The following is an 18,867-nucleotide window of genomic DNA, read 5'->3' as shown; positions in this document are numbered from 1 at the left end:
GTCGTTGCAGAGTTGGCAACCCCCGCGTCGCGTGAAGGATATTCAGCGACTTCTTGGATTTGCCAACTACTATCGGACATTCATCCCTGGCTTTGCTGCCTTGACAGCCCCCCTCACCCGGCTCCTGCAGAAGAAGACTCGGTTCCAGTGGAACGCCCCCGAACAACAGGCGTTCCAAGCTTTGAAGGACGCCTTCATGAAGGAGCCCATCTTGAAGCATCCTGACCCGCAACGGCCGTTTGTCGTGGAGGCGGACGCCTCCGACATTGCCATTGGGGCCGTGTTACTCCAGGCAGCGACGCCCAACGGTACCCTTTTCCCTTGCGCGTATCACTCACGGAAATTGAATCCCTCGGAGCGCAACTATACCATCTGGGAGCTGCTGGCCATCAAGGCGGCGTTCGAGGCTTGGAGGCATCATCTGGAGGGGGCGCGGCATCAAATCGAGGTCCGGACGGACCACAAGAATCTGGAAAGCCTGCAGACCGCTCGGAATTTGAACCAACGCCAGATCCGGTGGTCCCTCTTCTTTGCGAGGTTTGACTTCCGGGTGCGGTACATACCAAGCGGGCACAACCAGAGAGCGGATGCTCTGTCCAGGAAGCCCGAGTACACCCGAGTGGAAGACAAGCTTCCGCCCAGGACCGTGATCCCCGTCGAGTCTTTTGCTGCGGTGCGGGAGCCGGTGGATATACGGGCTCGGATCCGGGAGGCGCAGCAGCAGGAGGCGTGGGTGGCTCAGCGGAAGGAAGAGGTGGGGCCAGATTCGCCTTGGTCGGTCACGGATGGACTCCTGTATTATCGTGACCGGCTCTATGTTCCAGGAGGGCCACTCAGGGGACTCGTCCTCAGCCAATGTCATGATAACCCGGCTGCGGGGCATTTTGGCCTGTTCAAGACTCTGAACCTGGTCTCCCGTACATTCTGGTGGCCCCGAGTCCGACACGATGTCCAGTCTTATGTCACCTCCTGCGTCCCATGCAGGCAGGCCAAGTCAGCGACAGGGGCCCCGCCTGGTTTACTGCAGCCTTTGCCAACGCCCAAGAGACCCTGGGGGGCTGTGTCCATGGACTTTCTGACGGATCTACCCCCATCCTCCGGCTTCACGACAGTGTTTGTGGTGGTGGACATGTTGACCAAGATGGCGCACTTCATCCCCTGTCGCGGCTTACCGTCAGCTCGCGCCACTAGTCGCATGTTCATCCAACAGGTGTTCCGGCTGCACGGCCTTCCCGATAGAGTCGTCTCCGATAGGGGGGCCCAGTTTACAGCCCGCTTCTGGCAGGAGTTGATGCGGGCGTTGGACATTAAGGTTTGTCTCTCGTCCGCGCATCATCCTCAGACCGACGGGGGTACCGAGAAGGTCATCGGCATTTTGGAGCAGTATCTGCGCTGCTACGTTAACCTGCAGCAGGACAATTGGGTGGACTATTTGGCCATAGCCGAGTTTGCCTTTAACAACTCGCAGCACACCTCCACGCAGATGACACCGTTCTTGGCCAATGTGGGTTATCACCCCCGGTTTTTCCCCCTTTCTCCCGTGGACTCACCGGAGCCGGCAGCGAACGAATTCATGGCGGAGTTACAGGCGATCCATCAGTTGGTGCGACGGCAGCTGGAGAAGGCCAAGGCCGACTACAAGAGGTTCGCCGATCGGTCGAGAAGGGATACGCCTCCACTATCGGTGGGGGATCGGGTCTGGCTGTCCACCAGGAACCTACCATCCACTCGGCCGGCGAGGAAGCTGGACCACCGTTACCTTGGACCGTACCCAGTCGAGGCCGTCATCAACCCGGTCGCCTATCGTTTAACTCTGCCACGTTCCCTGCGCGTGCATCCCGTCTTCCATCGGTCCTTGTTGGTCCCCGAACAACCGGCTTGTCCACTTCGCCAAGCGGAACCTCCCCCATCAGGACCTCGTGATGGCGACAGCACCCCCGAGTACGAGGTCGCCAGCATCAGGGATTCCCGCTGGCTGAAAGGTCGCTTCCAGTACCTGATCGAGTGGAAAGGGTACGGGCCGGAGGACTTCACATGGGAAGACGCGACCGCCGTTCATGCCCCTGCGTTGGTGACTGCTTTTCACGAACAGTTCCCATCCCGACCGCATCCGGATCGGCAGACCCGGGGGAAGGGCCCTGCGGTGCGGGATAGTGTTGTGACTCAGGGCCAGCCTGTGGGTCCGACAGCCGGGTCCGATGTATCGGAGGACTCAGATGTGGGGGAGGAGGGAAACGAACCGGCTGATGATGATTTGGAGACTTTGCAGAGTCCTCAGCCGGGAACCTCTGCTCAGCTGTGTGAGCCCGAGAGTGCGGAGGATGATGACCCACAGCTGGCCCTGTTCAAGGACGCCCGACGCAGGAGGCAGACGAGCAGGGACAAACAAAGAAAGGCTATGGGACTCCTCGGGAGGAGGCACAGGGAGACCACGCCCTGAGCTCTCTATAAAAGGAGTGTTTGGGGAGGGGCTGGTTGCTGAAAGCAACTCTTTTCCGTTTGAGAAGTCAAGCTCTTGTATTTTTGTAACAGTGTAATTAAAACTTGGCAGAAGCCTTTTGGTCTTGGACGCTTTCCAGTCTCTTCTTTTGATTAGGGGTGCGAGAAGAGGGCTGGTTCAGAACAGGTTGACTCAGCCTTCCATCCTTCCGAGGTAGGTAAAATGAGGACCCAGACTGTTGGGGGCAATAAGCTGACTTTGTAAAAATGCCACTTGGGCCCCCCCTGAAAGCCCTAATAAGCAGGCATATACATAGAATGAAGGCTATTGCTAAGCACATTGATTTGTGCTTCTTAGATTGTAAGCCGCCCTGAATCTTCGGAGAAGGACGGGATATAAATGGGATTTATATATATATATATATATATATATATATATATATATATATATATATATATATATATATATATATATATATATATATATATATATATATATATATATATATATATATGGATCCTTGGTTTATATATATATATATATATATATATATATATATATATATATATATATATATATATATATATATATATATATATATATATGGATCCTTGGTTTTTTGGGTTTTTCCCCGCGTAGAACTAAAGGTGTAGGCGCAACGTTTCGACGGAATCCCATCCGTCATCATCAGGCTTTAGCTTCCTTCTTCTGGGAGTCAGACATGCTGGCTGAGGAAGTCTGGGAGTTGAAGTCCACAAGTCATAAAAGGGCCAAGTTTGAGGACCCCTGGCTTAAAGTTAGCCACCGAGTCTCCACCAAGGGCAGACTTGGGCTTCAGCCTCCTTTTTCCTAGCTCAATATGTTAATCACTACAACATTCTCTTGGCCTTCAATTAATATATTTAGAAAGGAAAAACAGAAGAAAAAATACAACCAGAGTAATTTAGAATGACTAAGAAATACTAAGAGCTTTACTTCAAGGCTGCTAATGGATAATTAAAAAGAATCGATGTTATGAGCTAACTTCATGAGGCATAGGTTCAGAACTACTGTATGTAGCAAGAGCGCTTACTTATTTTTAGTGGCAACAAAAATTCAGGCGTTAGCATCTTTTCTGGCTAACTGTAATGGAATGTGTGGATGACCTTGGGAGAGGGTGGGAAGAGATGCTGTCTAAGGAAGCCATCAGAGAAGAGAGGTAGGAGCCCTGAGTGACTTAAGGGTCAGAAAAAGAAACTTAGGAAGGACTCACTTTAAATGATCAAGCTAGTAAAAGTCTGTACCTTGAGTTTTGCAAGGTTGATGTCAGATCTCCCAAATAAACCAGTCAGGAGGCACAACTAAATGAACTAATTCTACTTTATTGCAAACTAATTCTACTTTATTCTGCTTATTACATTAACAGAATCTTGCAAGATTCTCAAGGACTCAGGATGGTCAGGACCAATTAATTAATACATGCTCAACATCCAACAGTAAAAAGAAACAAGAAGTTCTGGGACAATGTATGCATCTTTTTCTTCTTTCTAAAGAACTTGCTGAAGACAGAAAAGATAATCCGAGAATTTTCTTAGGACCTGGCTGCTTCCAGAAACTGCATATAGTACTCTTAGGAAAGCAAATAATGCTTTGCGATTATTTTTTCCCCTCCCCTGTTCTGGATTAGTTCATCTAAGGTGATTAAACAAGGCAAAGATATGTCTCGGGATTTAGTGACTGAAACAAAGCATGATTTGGCGAGCTGCTTCTGTCAGTTGCTAGGCAATGAGGAATTAAACCTGAAACTTGAGAATCGCTGTTTTCTAATACTGAACAGCTGTGAGTGCAAGGTGACAAAATATAGAAGGTCATGGCCTCCCCACCTCAGATCATGTAGATCTGTGCTAAAATCAGCTTTGAACCAGCAGTGAACTTTCCATTTTGAAAAGACTGAATCTCAAATCACTGGTGACACTAATGAGCTTAAAATTAATAGCTATGCTTGATATGAGAAATTAAACATGGATTTTTACAGTATCGTGATTCAGTAGATCTAGCATCCAATATCCACAAATGAAAAATAAGTATTGTATTTCTTACAGGTGGTCTGTGGAGAGGTCAAAAAAGTCAAGATGGCAATCACAAATTCCACCCCTTTGTATATCATCGATGTTGTACATGGGCACGAGACTCTTGATCTCTTTTCTACAAATGTCCCTGAGTTCTTACATGTTCAAGAAAATAAAGCTGGGGATAAAGTCTTTAAAGACTTCCTACTGTAAAAAGGGTAATAAAATTATGTTATATATTAGATCAGTACTTTTGCCATTTATATCCATTTGACAAAAATTGTAGTGGTTTTAAAAAAGCAATTTTTTTACAGGTTTTGTGAGAGGCAACTTGACAATAAAATGCTGCCCGGCATTGATAATCTCTTTGTCTGATCTAGGAGAGATCTTCATATGTTGTGTTTTATTTTGTTTTACTCATCAGAGACACACAAACTGACAAATGATATCATTGGAATATAAAAATAGGCACATTCAACTAATTCCTCTCCTTTTTCCAGCTTTCAAAGAAAGGCCCTTTTTCAATAATAAAGGTAAAGGTAAAGGTTCCCCCGCACATGCGTGCTAGTCGTTTCCGACTCTAGGGGCCGAAGCTCATCTCCGTTTCAAAGCCGAAGAGCCAGCGCTTGTCCGAGGACATCTCCGTGGTCATGTGGCTGGCATGACTATACGCCAAAGGCGCACGGAACGCTGTTACCTTCCCACCGTAGTGGTCCCTATTTTTCTACTTGCATTTTTACGTGCTTTTGAACTGCTAGGTTGGCAGAAGCTGGAATGAGTAACAGGTGCTCACTCTGCTATGCGGCACTCGGGATTTGACCCGCCAAACTGCCGACCTTCTGATCGTAATTCCCAGTTGCTAATACTGAGTGACATAGCCTGCTTGGAGCAAAACAGGCTGAGATCTAGACATCCAGCTATCCAGCACTTGTAAATGATTTCAACACTCACAACATATGGAAACAACATGGATACAAAATTGCCCCCCACAATTTGAAGTTTTCGCTGTATTGTAGAAAAACCAGCCCCATGCACCATGGACAACACTGAACCAAATTTGCACTGGTTGTGATTGATGTGCAGAAGCCCTCTATAAGTGGAACAAAATATCATCACCAAATTGTGATTGTGGGGCCAAAAAATAAACGATCCAACACATTGAGACAGAGTGTTAAAACAGAGCCTAGAATGGAGATTTCGCTGATTTCCTGTCTGCGACAAATGAAGTAAAAAATTATATTTGCAACTTAGACTCATGTTTGTTATCTTCCTGTTCGGAGTTCAGATTTTATATTCTGTTTTGTATTTTACCCAGTGCTTCTTTTGTAAAAAAAAAAAAGGTGCCGGAACTCACACGTTATACAATCCGCCTTGCCTACCCTACAAGGTTCCATCTAAAAAAGGTGCCGGAACTCCGTTCTGAGTGTTCTATGAGAAAAAAAGCCCTGATTTTACCCGTGTTCCTTTTACTGAAATATGATATGAATGTGCCATATGATAGATAGCTAGGCGGACAAATATAATAAATAAATATCCACTGTTCTTTTTTTATCAATGCATGTTCAAATGTCAAGAAACAGAAGACAAAAATGACAAGCAGAAAGATGCTACAGTCACTGACCAATTCAAAACCAAAACCATATTCTGAGCAGCAAATAAAAACCACAGAAAAACATAATAATAGTAGCCTACATTTTGGCGTGCCCAAAATGTGACCTATTATACAAACAGCGAAACAAAACTTAGCCATGTTCAGAGAAATAAAATCACATTAATCAAACTTTAAATAAACTGATTCTGGATAACCTCAAAATCAGAGTAGATGGGGATTTGTTAACTGACAGAATAACAGAATAATAGGGTTGGTAGGGTTCTTGGAGGTCATCTAGTCGAACCCCCTGCTCAGGAAGGAAACCCTATACCATTTCAGACAAATGGTTGTCCAATCTCTTCTTAAAAACTTTCAGTGTTGGAGTACCCACAACTTCTGGAGGCAAGTTGTTCCACTGACTGATTGTTCTAACTGTCAGGAAATTTCTCCTTAGTTCTAGGTTGCTTCTCTTCTTGTTAACTGCATTCAGGCATCTTTATAATAAGGGTAGCACACAGCAAAATGTGGGTTAATGTTTCAGGAACTCCTTTCCCACAATATGATACTCTGTAATTTCCATTCAAAAATTGTGGTTGGAACATTAAATCTTGCCATTTAAGATGTAAAATCTCATAATTACCAGGCAAATCAGTGACATTTTTTATAAATTGAAAGTAAATGCTTATACCGGTATTTGCTAGTAACGTGCAAATATTTACATTTCAGAAATGGATAGAAATCTTTTTTGCAACCAGAGCCTGTTTCTTTTACGGCATCTGAGAATTGCAGGAGCGATGGTGCTGTTATCCCTATAGAGGATGGATTGAAATGTTCAGTCTATCTGGGTGGTAAGATTGGAGAGATTTAGTTAACTTTATTCAGTTAATGAAGATACAGCAGTTAATGTAAAGAACAGCACTGAGATTAGCAGAGGATAACCACACCTACGTTCAGCCTTTTTTTTTAAAAAAAAACAATAATAATAATAATAATAATAATAATAATAATAATTTAATTTAATTTCTATACCGCCCTTCTCCCAAAGGACTCAGGGCGGTGTACAGGGCAAATACAGTAAAAATACAATGTACAAAAGTTAAAAAAGAATTAAATAATACAGCCCAATTCCAATAAAATTAATACAGTTAATATTATGACTCATGCTATGGAAAATCGACAACTAGTTGGCATGTTTTAGGAGCACTTCTCCTTTGATCACAAATATGGGTCTGGGGAAGATCATATACTGACAATAGCTTACCCATTCCAGATTCCCCTTAAAAATAATTACTTGAATCTTATCAATCTAGGAAGTAAAAAAAACATTAAAGAAGCAGGCAAGGGCAAATCAGTTCCATACTGAAGGTGTCTATGAAGTCACTAAGAGGAGAGCTTCACTCAAATCAGACTATCTTTTTGTCTAGCTTAGAAGATCATTGCATTTGGAGACTTATTTGATCATAAATTGATATCTGATGATTTAAACTTAACCTAGTTGTTCTTTAAGAGAGATTTAATGCTTGAAAGATCTGATAAAAAGACATTCTTGACTTACAGTTAACAATTGTTCACAGTTACAATTGACTCTTAAAAGGTACAGTACATACGACTGTCCTCGAAGTTATGACTGCGCCCCCAAGGTCATGCGATTGCATTTCGAGTGCTTAGCAACCGGCTCACAATCATGATCAGTTGCAGTATACTGCAGTCATATGAGATTTGGGATATTTTTTCCCATTTTCCAGCTGAAAAACACCTATTTGATATGATAGATTCATTTAGCAACTAGGTGGTTTGCTTAATGATCACACTGACTTGCTTTATCATCATCATAAAAATGGTCATAGAAGTCCAAACATATGGTGTCTTAATTTATGGCCGAAATTTCAGGTTCAATTATGGTTGTACGTCAAGGGCTACTTGTACCACAATTAAAACATTAGTCTTTATTTACCACCATTTTAGCCACCCCAGGTTTAACCCCACCCACTGGAAAACTTTTAATCAGAATTAGAAATTTTAATTAGCGGAGTTATTTGTTGCATTTGAACAGTATTTAAGATTATTTTAAAATAGTGCAAGAAACAACTCATCCTCTAAACCAGGGATGGGAAATTACTTTTCCCAAGGGGCCACCTCAGAAACTGAGATTGCTGTGGAGGGCCAAACCAATAGGCCTGTGAAGTACACAGATATGCACACACTTACATAAATTGAAAAAAAAACATAGCAATTGCCTTTAAAATAAAAGCAATTCATGCAGGCCGGACATGGTCAGAAGTGCCTTGGGGGCCATAAAAAACGTTGGTTTAGACGCAGGGGTAGGCAGCCTTGGCTCTTTTATGACTTGTGGACTTCAACTCCCAGAATTCCTGAGTCAGCATGGCTCAGCTTGGAAACCTCTCCCTTTCCCCTCAGCGTGGCTGGCTCCGGAATTCTGGGAGTTGAACTCCATGAGTTGTAAAAGAGCCAAGGTTGCCTACCCCTGCTCCAGACCATGGTTGTCCGGAAGGTGCTTTTTCAAAAGGCAACTTCTCATCCAGCAAGCTTCTTGAGTTCTGACTTCTAGGATGAGAAGTGAAACGTTTTCAAGGAAAAACAAAGTCCAGTTGCCTTTTGAAAAAGTACCTTTGGGACTGCAAGCCACATCTTAGGTTGGAACGGGACAACTCACCTCAGTCAATTTGTCACAGCCAACTCGCCATGGCCAACTGGCCATGGGGCAACTCACTGCAGGACAATTCAACAATTCAATTTAATTATTTTAAAGTAATTGAAAAATATTTTAATTACATAGCTGGCTCAGCAATTCTGGGAGTTGAAGTCCACGAGTCATAAAAGAGTCAAGGCTGCCTACCCCTGCGTCTAAACCAACATTTTTCATTATTGCCAACTTTAAGTCTATGGACTTTAATTCCCAGAACTCCCAGTCAGCCATTCTGACATTTGAACTACATACAACGTAAAAGTTGCCAACGTTGAGAAACATTACTGTAAACTGTGCTTTTTGAGACTGTACTTCATCCCTGGATTCAACTTCTTGCTCTGTCAACTGCATTGACTTTCCTGTCAGAAAAATAATAATAATTTCTCCTTATTTTATACTTTGACTTCTGGCTAAGTTTTGTTTTACTTGCCCCAATTCCAAGCTTGGAAGAAATTATATACAAGTCAACAATCATTTCTTAAGCTTTCTAAACTAGCTCATGGATTGTTTGGTGTTTTGTTTAATTAAATTAGGCACAGAAATGAAGGAGCAGTGGCAGAATGAGATACAGTTGGGAAAAAGGACAAGAGGTGACTACAATGCATATGCAATGGCAACTTTGGGACAATGGCATATATCTGAAATCTCAAGCAGACTACATGCAACCTCTGGAAGTACGCTGTACACTTTAAATGACTTAAAAACCATTTGTTTAGTAACCATCTGAAGTTAAATGCCACTGAAAAAAGTGATTTTTGACCACTTTTCACACTTATGATTGTTGCAGCTTCCCTGTGGTCATGTGATCCAAATTTGGGCACTTGATAACTGATATGTATTTATGATGGTTACAGTGTCCCAGGATCACGTGACCACCATTTGTAAACTTCCCAGCTGGCTTCTGACAGGCAGTGTCAATGGGGGGAAGCAAGATTCGCTTAACGACTGCATGCTTCACTTAACAACTGCAGAGATTCACTTAACTGGAGTGAAACTCTTAACAACTGCCTTGCTTAGCAATGCAAATTTTGGGCTCGAATGATATCTAAGTCAATGACTACCTGTAACAAAGAAAACAAAATTATGTATCCAATAAAAGTCTTTCCTCGTTCAGCAGAAGAGAGGAACACTGAAGTCAAAGGTTTCACTGAGACTCACAAAAATCTGTGACTCATTGTAACTTTGGTGTTCCAATTCAGATCATTTTTGTTTTTATTTGTGGCAGATATGCCTTTTTTGTCTTTACTTCTACTTAGCAACTATGGGAGAAAATACTAACATTACACCAGTATTTCCCATGTAGCACCCCACAGTACAGATGTACATGTTGTCTAGTGCATCAGTTGAGGCCTTTCCTAGATCAGGAGTCCTTGCACTCCCGTTATTCAAGCTCTGGTCATCTCGTGTTTGGACTACTGCAATGTGTCCTACATGGGGCTACCCTTGAAGAGCATTTGTAAGCTTCAACTGGTGCAGACTGCAGTGGCACGGGCAGTTTTGGGGGCTCCTACGGTGGACCACGCTACGCCACTGCCCCACGAGCTGTTTGCTGGTTTGCTTCTGAGTGCAATTTGTCAGAGCACGCACATTCTTATTGTGCTGAGGTAACCCAGGAGTAAATACAGTAAACAGTGGTTTGTATTAAATGGTGGTTTATATTACAATATCTACAAATGTACTAGAAACAAAATACATACACGTGGTGATAATTCAGCAAACTCTGATACACAGCAGGAATTACAGCAGGAAACAGACAAGAAAGAGAGAACACAGCAGCAGAGACTTCCCTTTTATACTCCAGCTCTTAAAGGGATAAACACACCTGTTGAGTCATTCCTGAATGCATCATCCACCTTACATTACATTACATCATTACATTAGCTGTTTAGCCTTTAAATAATTATCAAAGTGTTGGTTATTATCTTGAAAGCCCTGTCACACCCCAATGGGACTGGCCCACCCCAACCCACCCACGCTGGCAGAGGAGGTATGCTGCAGACCCCGAATTTTGATTGGTTGGGTCCAGGAGAAGGGCCTTCTCTGCCTTGGCTCCTGCCCTTTGGAACAATTTACCCTCTGAGGTGAGATTGGCTCCCGCCCTTCTGACCTTCTGTAAAGGCCTGAAGACCTGGTTCTGCCAGATGGCTTTGGGCCCCAATGGGGGCGGGGAGTGGTTGATGAATTAACAGGCAATCCCAACCTTCCTCCCTGAACATCCTGCTCCCTCCCTCAATATCTTTTAACTATAATTCTATCTTAATTCAATTTTTATCATTTTAGAAATATTTATATTTTATAGTTTTAATGCTATAATCCACCAAGAGTCACTTCAAAACCAGATGGGCGGCACATAAATCTAATAAATAAATAAATCTAATAAACCATCAAACAAAGAAATGTGTTGCCCTGTATCTGAAGTGCATTTAGCTGGGGAAAAAGAAGCAGTGAGCTCCTACTTACATGCATGTTTCTTTTTTAAAATGCAGTTTGGCCCTTAACCTACTTATACAGATCGTATCTTCTCCATAATAAATTTACAGTTCTTTCAACCACCAGTCATTGCTCTGTCCTGCACTCAAGGTGGTTCACTCTTTCTCAGTAATACAAAAAAATGATTCAAAGCAGTGCACAAAATATTAATATATATCCAAGGCATCTTGCATCTCAAGCATATTACAATTGGAACTGTACGTGCACATCTCAGTTTAATCAAGTCATTTCAATCTAGATTGTTCATATAGGAACAGATAGGACCATTTGACATCTGATTAATTATACCCACTGCAAACTTGTTTTCATCTCAATTGAATTATTTTCCTAGTTTTCTCATTATACAACAAAGGCCCACGTTAATGGGTACTGTTTATTTTCATATTATATTAAAGTAGGGATGCTCAAAATGAACTACAGCTGATGAAAGAAATACAAACCAGGCTGACCTTGAAGAATAAAACATCAGGTTAATGTTTAGCCAGTCTATTTGATTATCAGAAAAAAATAAGGTGCCAAATAGTGGAATAGTTAAAGTGGATCACAATCCAAGGAATTACAAGGTTCAAGCCTCCTTCTCTGAAGTACAATATGGCAGGGTTTTCTAACCTTGGTAATTTTAAGACACATGGACTTCAACTCCCAGAATTCCTCAGACTGCACGGGAATTGAAGGCCATGCATTTTAAAGCTGCCAATGTCAGGAAACCTTGCCATATAGTAAAAGCCTTTGAAACTTACTTCTTTATCAAAAGCATTGAGTACCTGTTAACAAAGAGAAAACCCTTACATTACCAACAGATACAGTACTATGCAAAAGTGTTAGGCAGTTGTGTAAAAATGATGTAGATTAAAAATGCTTTCAGAAATAGAAGCGTTAATAGTTTATCAATTAACAAAATGGAAAGTAAATAAACAGAAGAGAAATCCAAACAAAATCAATATTTGGGGCGATCACCCTTTGCTTTCAAAATAACATCAATTCTTCTAGCATCTAACTTGCATCCAGTTTTTGAAGGAACTCAGGAAGGTTCCTTCAAAGTTGTTCCAAACATCTTGGAGAATAACCACAGATCTTCTGTGGATGTAGGCTGCCTCCACCGATTCTGTCTGTTCATGTAATTCCACACAGATTCTAATCTATGATGTTGAGATCGGGGGTGGGGGGTGGGGTGGGAAACCATCACTTCCAGGGTTTCTTCTACTTCTTTATTCTTAATGACATTGGCTGTATGTTTGGGGCTGTTGTCCTGCTGCAGAATAAATTTGGGGCCAATCCCACGCTTCCCTGATGGTATGGCATGATGGATAAGTATCTGCCTGTATTTCTCAGCATTGATCTTTGATCATTGATCCTGACCAAATCTCCTAGTCCATTTGCAGAAATGCCTCCCCAGACTTGCAAGGAACCTCCACCATGCTTCATTGTTGCCTGCAGACACACAATGTGATGGTTTTCGCGGATGCCTCTCCAGATGCCAGTTCGGATGAGGGTGAGCCAGTTCCAGGCATATCAGAAGGGAATGTGGAGGAATGTCAGGAGGTTGACAGAGGCTCTAGGACAGGAGCGGTAAAGCCGAGTACTGCACTGTAGAGCAATCACAGGAGGAGCGACCAGACAAGTGGTTGGCTGCGCTAGGGAAAGGAGGGGCACAACTGCAGTGGGGAGGCCCAGAGGAGAGTGCACACAGCTGCAGCTGGCCAGTGGGGATGAGGAAGAACTGCCTCTCCTCCTGATCCAGGGCTGAGAAGACACAGGCACAACGGAGGTCAGCCAGTGTTTCAATTCCACTCTTCAGTATATCAATACTTCCAGCATTTCCTCATTTCAGTTTCATTCCAATTTCATTCAATTTTCTGGAAGTTTATTTATTTATTTATTTATTAATTAAATTTTTATACCGCCCTTCTCCCGAAGGACTCAGGGTGGTGTACAGGGCAATAAATATCAAAATATAAATACAAAAGTTAAAAAAGAAGTTAAAAAGAATTAAATAATTATGCCCAATATAATACAATAATAAAACTGTGTTAAAACTAAATCCAACCCCAAACCCATCAGACCAGGCCAGATTGTTCAAATAAATAAGTTTTAAAATCGCGCCGGAAGGAGCGAAGGTCGGGGGCCATCCGGAGCTCAACCGGCAAGCGGTTCCATAGGTCTGGCGCGCCCACAGAGAACGCCCTCCCCCTGGGGGCCACCAATCGACATTCTCTGATCGAAGGCACCCTGAGGAGGCCCACTCTGTGGAAGATCACTGGACGGAGGGAAGTTGATGCCGGTAGCAGGTGCTGCCGTAAGTAATCCGTTACTTCACCTACTTCCAAAACATTTTTTCCATTAAAGTTGCTCAATTTCTGTACCTCTTTTAATCTTAATCACTCTATGTTCTCATTGAATAGTCTTCTAAATCCTAATCCCTGGGCTGCAGCCCATTACTGGGCCACGAGCTGTTTGGAACAGGGGCATGGAAGTGGTGGGTGAGCGTGCACACATGCACTCATGTCTCCATTAGCATGAGCAGTGTCTGTGTATGCATGCACAAACACTTGTGCCTGCCACTTGTGCAAATTGAGTTGTGCGCACATGCACACACTTAACTGCCACTCACACAGAACCATCCCTTTCTCCCCTTCCTGCCAGTTCGCAAAGCCAGAGAGATTGGGAAGCTCTGTTCTAAATTATCTCTTTCTCTGTAATCATATTATACGTCTTCTTCTAATCCTCATTTTTTACAGCAGTCACTCACTCTTATGTACTTTTCTTCATCCACAGCCTCTTTCACTTCATCATTGTACAATGTTTCCTTCTTCATCCTTCCCAGTAGCATAATTCCCACATACTTCTGTAATACTCTATATCAGGGTGACAAACTGCCAGCCCACAGGCCGGTCGCATCACAAGGAAACCGCCCCCACGCCATTGCCGGCAATGGAGAAAAAGCTCCGATACATGTCTGCTCTATAGCAATGTTTCTCAACTTTGAACACTTGAAAATGTGTGGACTTCATCTTCCAGAATTCCTTTCACTCTGCTCCATGCAGCTCCTGCATGCTCTTTCTATTCGTTCTACCGCAAGATGAATCTGCTATTTTTTTCCCAAATGAAAGACTATGCCATTGCTTCACACTGCCAAAATAAATATAATATAATAAAGGAACTTTTCATTCAGCTGTTTTCAACAAGCCCAGCAAATTGCTACACTTTTTGCATTATCTATCTTTTCAATGTAAACTTTAAGAATGGAGTAAGATAATATTTTCCAAACACAATGTTCTACTGACATTGGATCTTAAAATATAATCATACTTTCAACACAGCTTTGAAAAGGCAACATTATACCCTTGATAGAAATTTAAAATTCAAGTTGACTTCATAATTACACTGAGGAACAGAGATGTCATTTTTACTCAGGATCAAGTCTGGCTAGAGATTGACAGAAGTTAACATATTTCTGTGTATGAATGAATAAATTACACATAAAAGCACAAAATGCTCTAAGACATCATGGGCCTGTATCCAAAATACTTTTTCTTCCCACAGGAGATGCATTCAATCATAAACATTCCAATCTATACATATTTTATAGAAAGGTTTGATATGTCGAGTCAAATCTTTAGTATGGTCACATACCAGCACAGATTCAATACTGTATAAGTTTATGTATAAACTTAAAGCCATCTCTTACAGATATTACATAATGGAGAGCAGTGTCAGATAATAATGAACAAAACTACAAGTAATAATTCTCATTTAATGATTGGTCACTTAATGACCATTTAAAGTTACAGTGAAACCCCCCCACCCAAAGTTACTTACATCCCATCCTCAAAGTTACAACAAACACACACACACACACACACACAGAGAGAGAGAGAGAGAGCACATTTTGGGTACTTGGCAACTAGCTTGTATTTACAACTAGTTGCATCATCCCACAGTGATCCCACAATTGCACCTTTTTGCCAGTATCCAGCAAAAACTATCCATTCAAGAGAATAGATTTGCTTAATGACCATGTACTTTGCTTAATAACCATGGTGATTTGCCTTATGACCATTATACAAATGATTGTAAAAATCAAGTCAGGCCACATGGTGATCTGTTTAGCAATCACAATGACTTATGACAAAAATTCTGGGCTCAATTGTAGTTAAGTAAGGACTATTTATATGTCATGTTTAAACCAGATATAGTCCTCAGCCACTATCAAACAAGATGAAACAGTCAATTATGGGATTAGTTAGGATGGTACCATTTTTGCTTAAGACAATAAAACATCTTTGTCTCCACTTGCAATCTCAAATGATACAATCCAGGTATTTTGTTTACTATTTGAAAATGAAGCCAAGCTATTCAAAGATATCACACAAGGCAAAAAAGATACTATATGCCAGGACAGTATTTCTTAAATTCTCATATTAATTGTGTCAGTAAGAAAAATCAAAAGTATATGCCAAGAAGCTTTAGGAACTATGTATAGTACTGAAATTCTTAACAATACCTGAAGATTCTATGAGGATTTTATTTGGATGTTAAAGTTTATACAATATAATTGCATTTGCTAAAAGAAATAGAAGTTCATCTGCTCTAATATAAAAAGTTATAATCTGCTCTTTGCCTGTGACTTAAAGATTTAAAAATGAATGAATACACAAAAGCACACTATATATACAAAGCTAATTGAATGGGAAATATTAGTTTCTGCTTTTCTACAGTAATATGCTTAGGTTGAACATCAATTAAAATATATATTTATGTGAATTTGCATGGATATGTATATACATATATGTACATCTATATATGCATGTATATGTATATAAATGTATACAAATAATTATATTTACAAAGAATGAGAATACGGGCAATTTAATACCATTATTCTGTAACATATTCCGTATTACTATAGGTCCAGACCAGAGACTCATGATACATGATTTCAAAATTAACAAATGAAATTATCCCACAGCAAAATTTAATAGTTTGTAAAAAAAAACTATTTTAGTATAAAAATAATCTGCTAGAAAGGCAGGGGCGTCAAACTCAATTTCATTGAGGGCCGCATCAGCATTGCGGTTGCCCTCAGGGGCCTGGGTGGGTGTGGCCTACTGTGTGGGCGTGGCTAAAGTGTGTATGGCCTACTGGGTGGGCGTGGCCAGCTCTACATCATTCGCATCAAGGGTGCCTATGGGGACCTGGGCAGGAGTGGGACAGATCTGAGGGTCTCTGGCAGGAGGAGGGTCTCTGGGCCAGGGCCAAGGCAGTGGGGGCGTTCCCTCACTGTTTCCAGGATGGCTTCACCGGCTGGATCTGGCCCCCGGGCCTTGTTTTTGACATGTCTGTGTTAGATGATTTTACAGGACTTTATGTATGTACATATGCATGCATGCATGCATGTATGCATCTACATTGCCCATCTCACCTAAGTGACTATGGGTTGTTTTCAAACCTATTAAATAAAATGTGTAAACTTAGTTTACAAACTAAATAATAGTAATCGTAACTTTTACAGTAATTAATCTGGAACTAAAGTTTCCTGATTCAATACAAACATGATTTTTTTTTCCATTAGAAGGATAAGACACATTAAGGCATAAGGTCATGTGTTAAATTAATTTAGATGAGTCGTTACGCATTTAAAGGAAGGTTTGTTTACCTTTACCACTTTGTGTGAAGAAGGGATGCTAAACCGCGTTCAAACTATTGTAGTTCTGGGCCCAAGAGTGCTGAATAAATGGGTTACAGTAAATACGGATTCAGGACGTATAGAAACCTCCCTCTCCTCCCCCCAAGAATTCATATTTCCATAAATTTTGTAACTTAGACAAAAGCGAAAAATGAAAAATCTAAAAAAATGCAGAGCTGGGCAAGGCTTTCGGGAGGTAAGTGCTATAAAACGTTGGGCAGCGTTCGGTTTCTTGGCACTCTAATCCTAATCCACTGAGTTTTTTTGTTTGTTTGTTTTTTTATTGTGGTGGTGGTTTTGTTTTGATTTTGTTTTGTTTTGATTATATTTGTATACCGCCCTTCTCCCGAAAAACTCAAGGCGGTGAACAGGGCACATATAAAAGTACAGAATACAAAAATTAAAAAAAGAATTAAATAAGAGCCCAGCTAAAACAGTAAAAAAAAATCTAAAAATCCCCAATAAAAACCCCAGGTTTTGTTATTCTCGAGGAACCCTAGAGATAACCTCTCTCTCTCTTTTTTTTTAAACTCAACGTTTTCAAATCAGCCATCCTCGTTTACTCCTTTGGGGGACCTCCCCCCCCCCCCGCCCCGTCCGAATTGTTTAGCCGGATTTGTCAAAAGTTGGAGGAAACCTAAGAAAGGAGGTGGGGCGGCGGGCATCTCTTCGGGGACGGGCTGGGACTCGCCCGTCGCCCAGGCAGAAGCGGCTGCTCAGCCTCGCCTTAATAGCCGGAGGGCACCTAACAGAGCGGAGCCCGTTGTTTTTCGGCGCCCCGGGCGGAGGTCAAGGACAGAAGCGCAATGAGAGGAGCGCAGGAACGGGGGACAACAATCTCGGCGCCCGCTAAGCCGGCTCACCGAAGAGCCCCCGGCGCTTTGCCTCCTCACCCACCGGGTATCCAGGAGCAGGTCCAGGAGGGGCAGGAGCTCTCGCCGCCCGGCTTGCCAGCGCCCGCCGCTTCCACGTCGTGAACCTGAAAAGGGCAGGGCTGCTCCGGGGCACCTCCGTCCTCCTCCTCCTCCCGGATGCCGGGTTCCTCCTGCCCGAGCTCCCATGGCTCCGCCGCCTCTGGCCCGCCGGCGATGGGACCGTCGGCGTCTTCCCCGCCGGCCTGACCCTGCACCATGAGGAATCGGCCAGCAGTTGCTTCCAACTGGTTGCCGGCTCCGTCCGGCGAGGAGCCGGCAACTTTAGTGCGCATGCGGTTAAGGCCGGCTTGGCGACGCCTCCCTCTTGTCCCGTGGGCGGGGCCGGCTGGTTCCCACGGGGAGTTTATTGGTGGCTGCGGGCCTCTCTCTGGCCGGTTGCTTCTGCTTTCCAGCTCCGAGAGTGGAAAGATGGACTCGGGAGTTAAGTTTGAGGGGGGATATTTGAGGATACATCCGGCTGTTCAGCACTTTAAATCTGGCGGGGGGGGGGGTGTTTTGGTTTTTTTTCTTTCCAATTTGGCAGTTGTAAGATGGATGGACTTCAATTCCCAGAATGCCAAAGCCGGTTAAGTGGGTGGACTTCGACTCCCAGAATTCCCCAGCCAGCAGGATGACTGGAAAATTCTAGGACAGGGGTCTTCAAACTTGGCCCTTTTGTGACTTGTGGACTTCAACTCCCAGAATTCCTCAGCCAGGCATGCTGGCTGAGGAATTCTGGGAGTTGAAGTCCACAAGTCACAAAAGGGCCAAGTTTGAAGACCCCTATTCTAGGAACTGAAGCCCATGCATCTTGAAAAAACACAGCATTAAATAATACCTTGTGGAACACAAAGGGCATATGGCCACCCAGAATTATGAACCACTTTAAGGCTTTGCCTCTGCCATGAAAATCACTAGCGCCCCCCCCCCCCCGCATAGGCATCTCATTCAGGACAATAATAATATTTTTATTTTTTATTTTTATTACATT

The 18,867-nt window shown here is 42.8% G+C and overlaps 1 protein-coding gene across 3 annotated transcripts in view; it reads right to left on the bottom strand.

Moving 5' to 3' along the window:
• The window catches only part of SLC35G1 (solute carrier family 35 member G1), a 31,995-nt gene extending 13,868 nt beyond the window's left edge, over positions 1–18,127 (bottom strand). For all 3 annotated transcript variants that reach the window (XM_083363511.1, XM_083363510.1, XM_083363509.1), the window contains exon 1: positions 17,860–18,127. In XM_083363511.1, the coding sequence (XP_083219637.1) occupies positions 17,860–18,094 (235 nt within the window). In that variant the 5' untranslated portion in view covers positions 18,095–18,127. The remainder of the gene's footprint in view (positions 1–17,859) is intronic.
• Positions 18,128–18,867: the final 740 nt, after the last annotated feature.

Source organism: Vipera ursinii (assembly GCF_947247035.1).
Source record: "Vipera ursinii genome assembly, chromosome: 5".
NCBI classification, from domain to species: domain Eukaryota; kingdom Metazoa; phylum Chordata; class Lepidosauria; order Squamata; family Viperidae; genus Vipera; species Vipera ursinii.
Note: the sequence above shows the minus strand (reverse complement) of the source record. Positions and strands in the feature narration are given on the sequence as shown.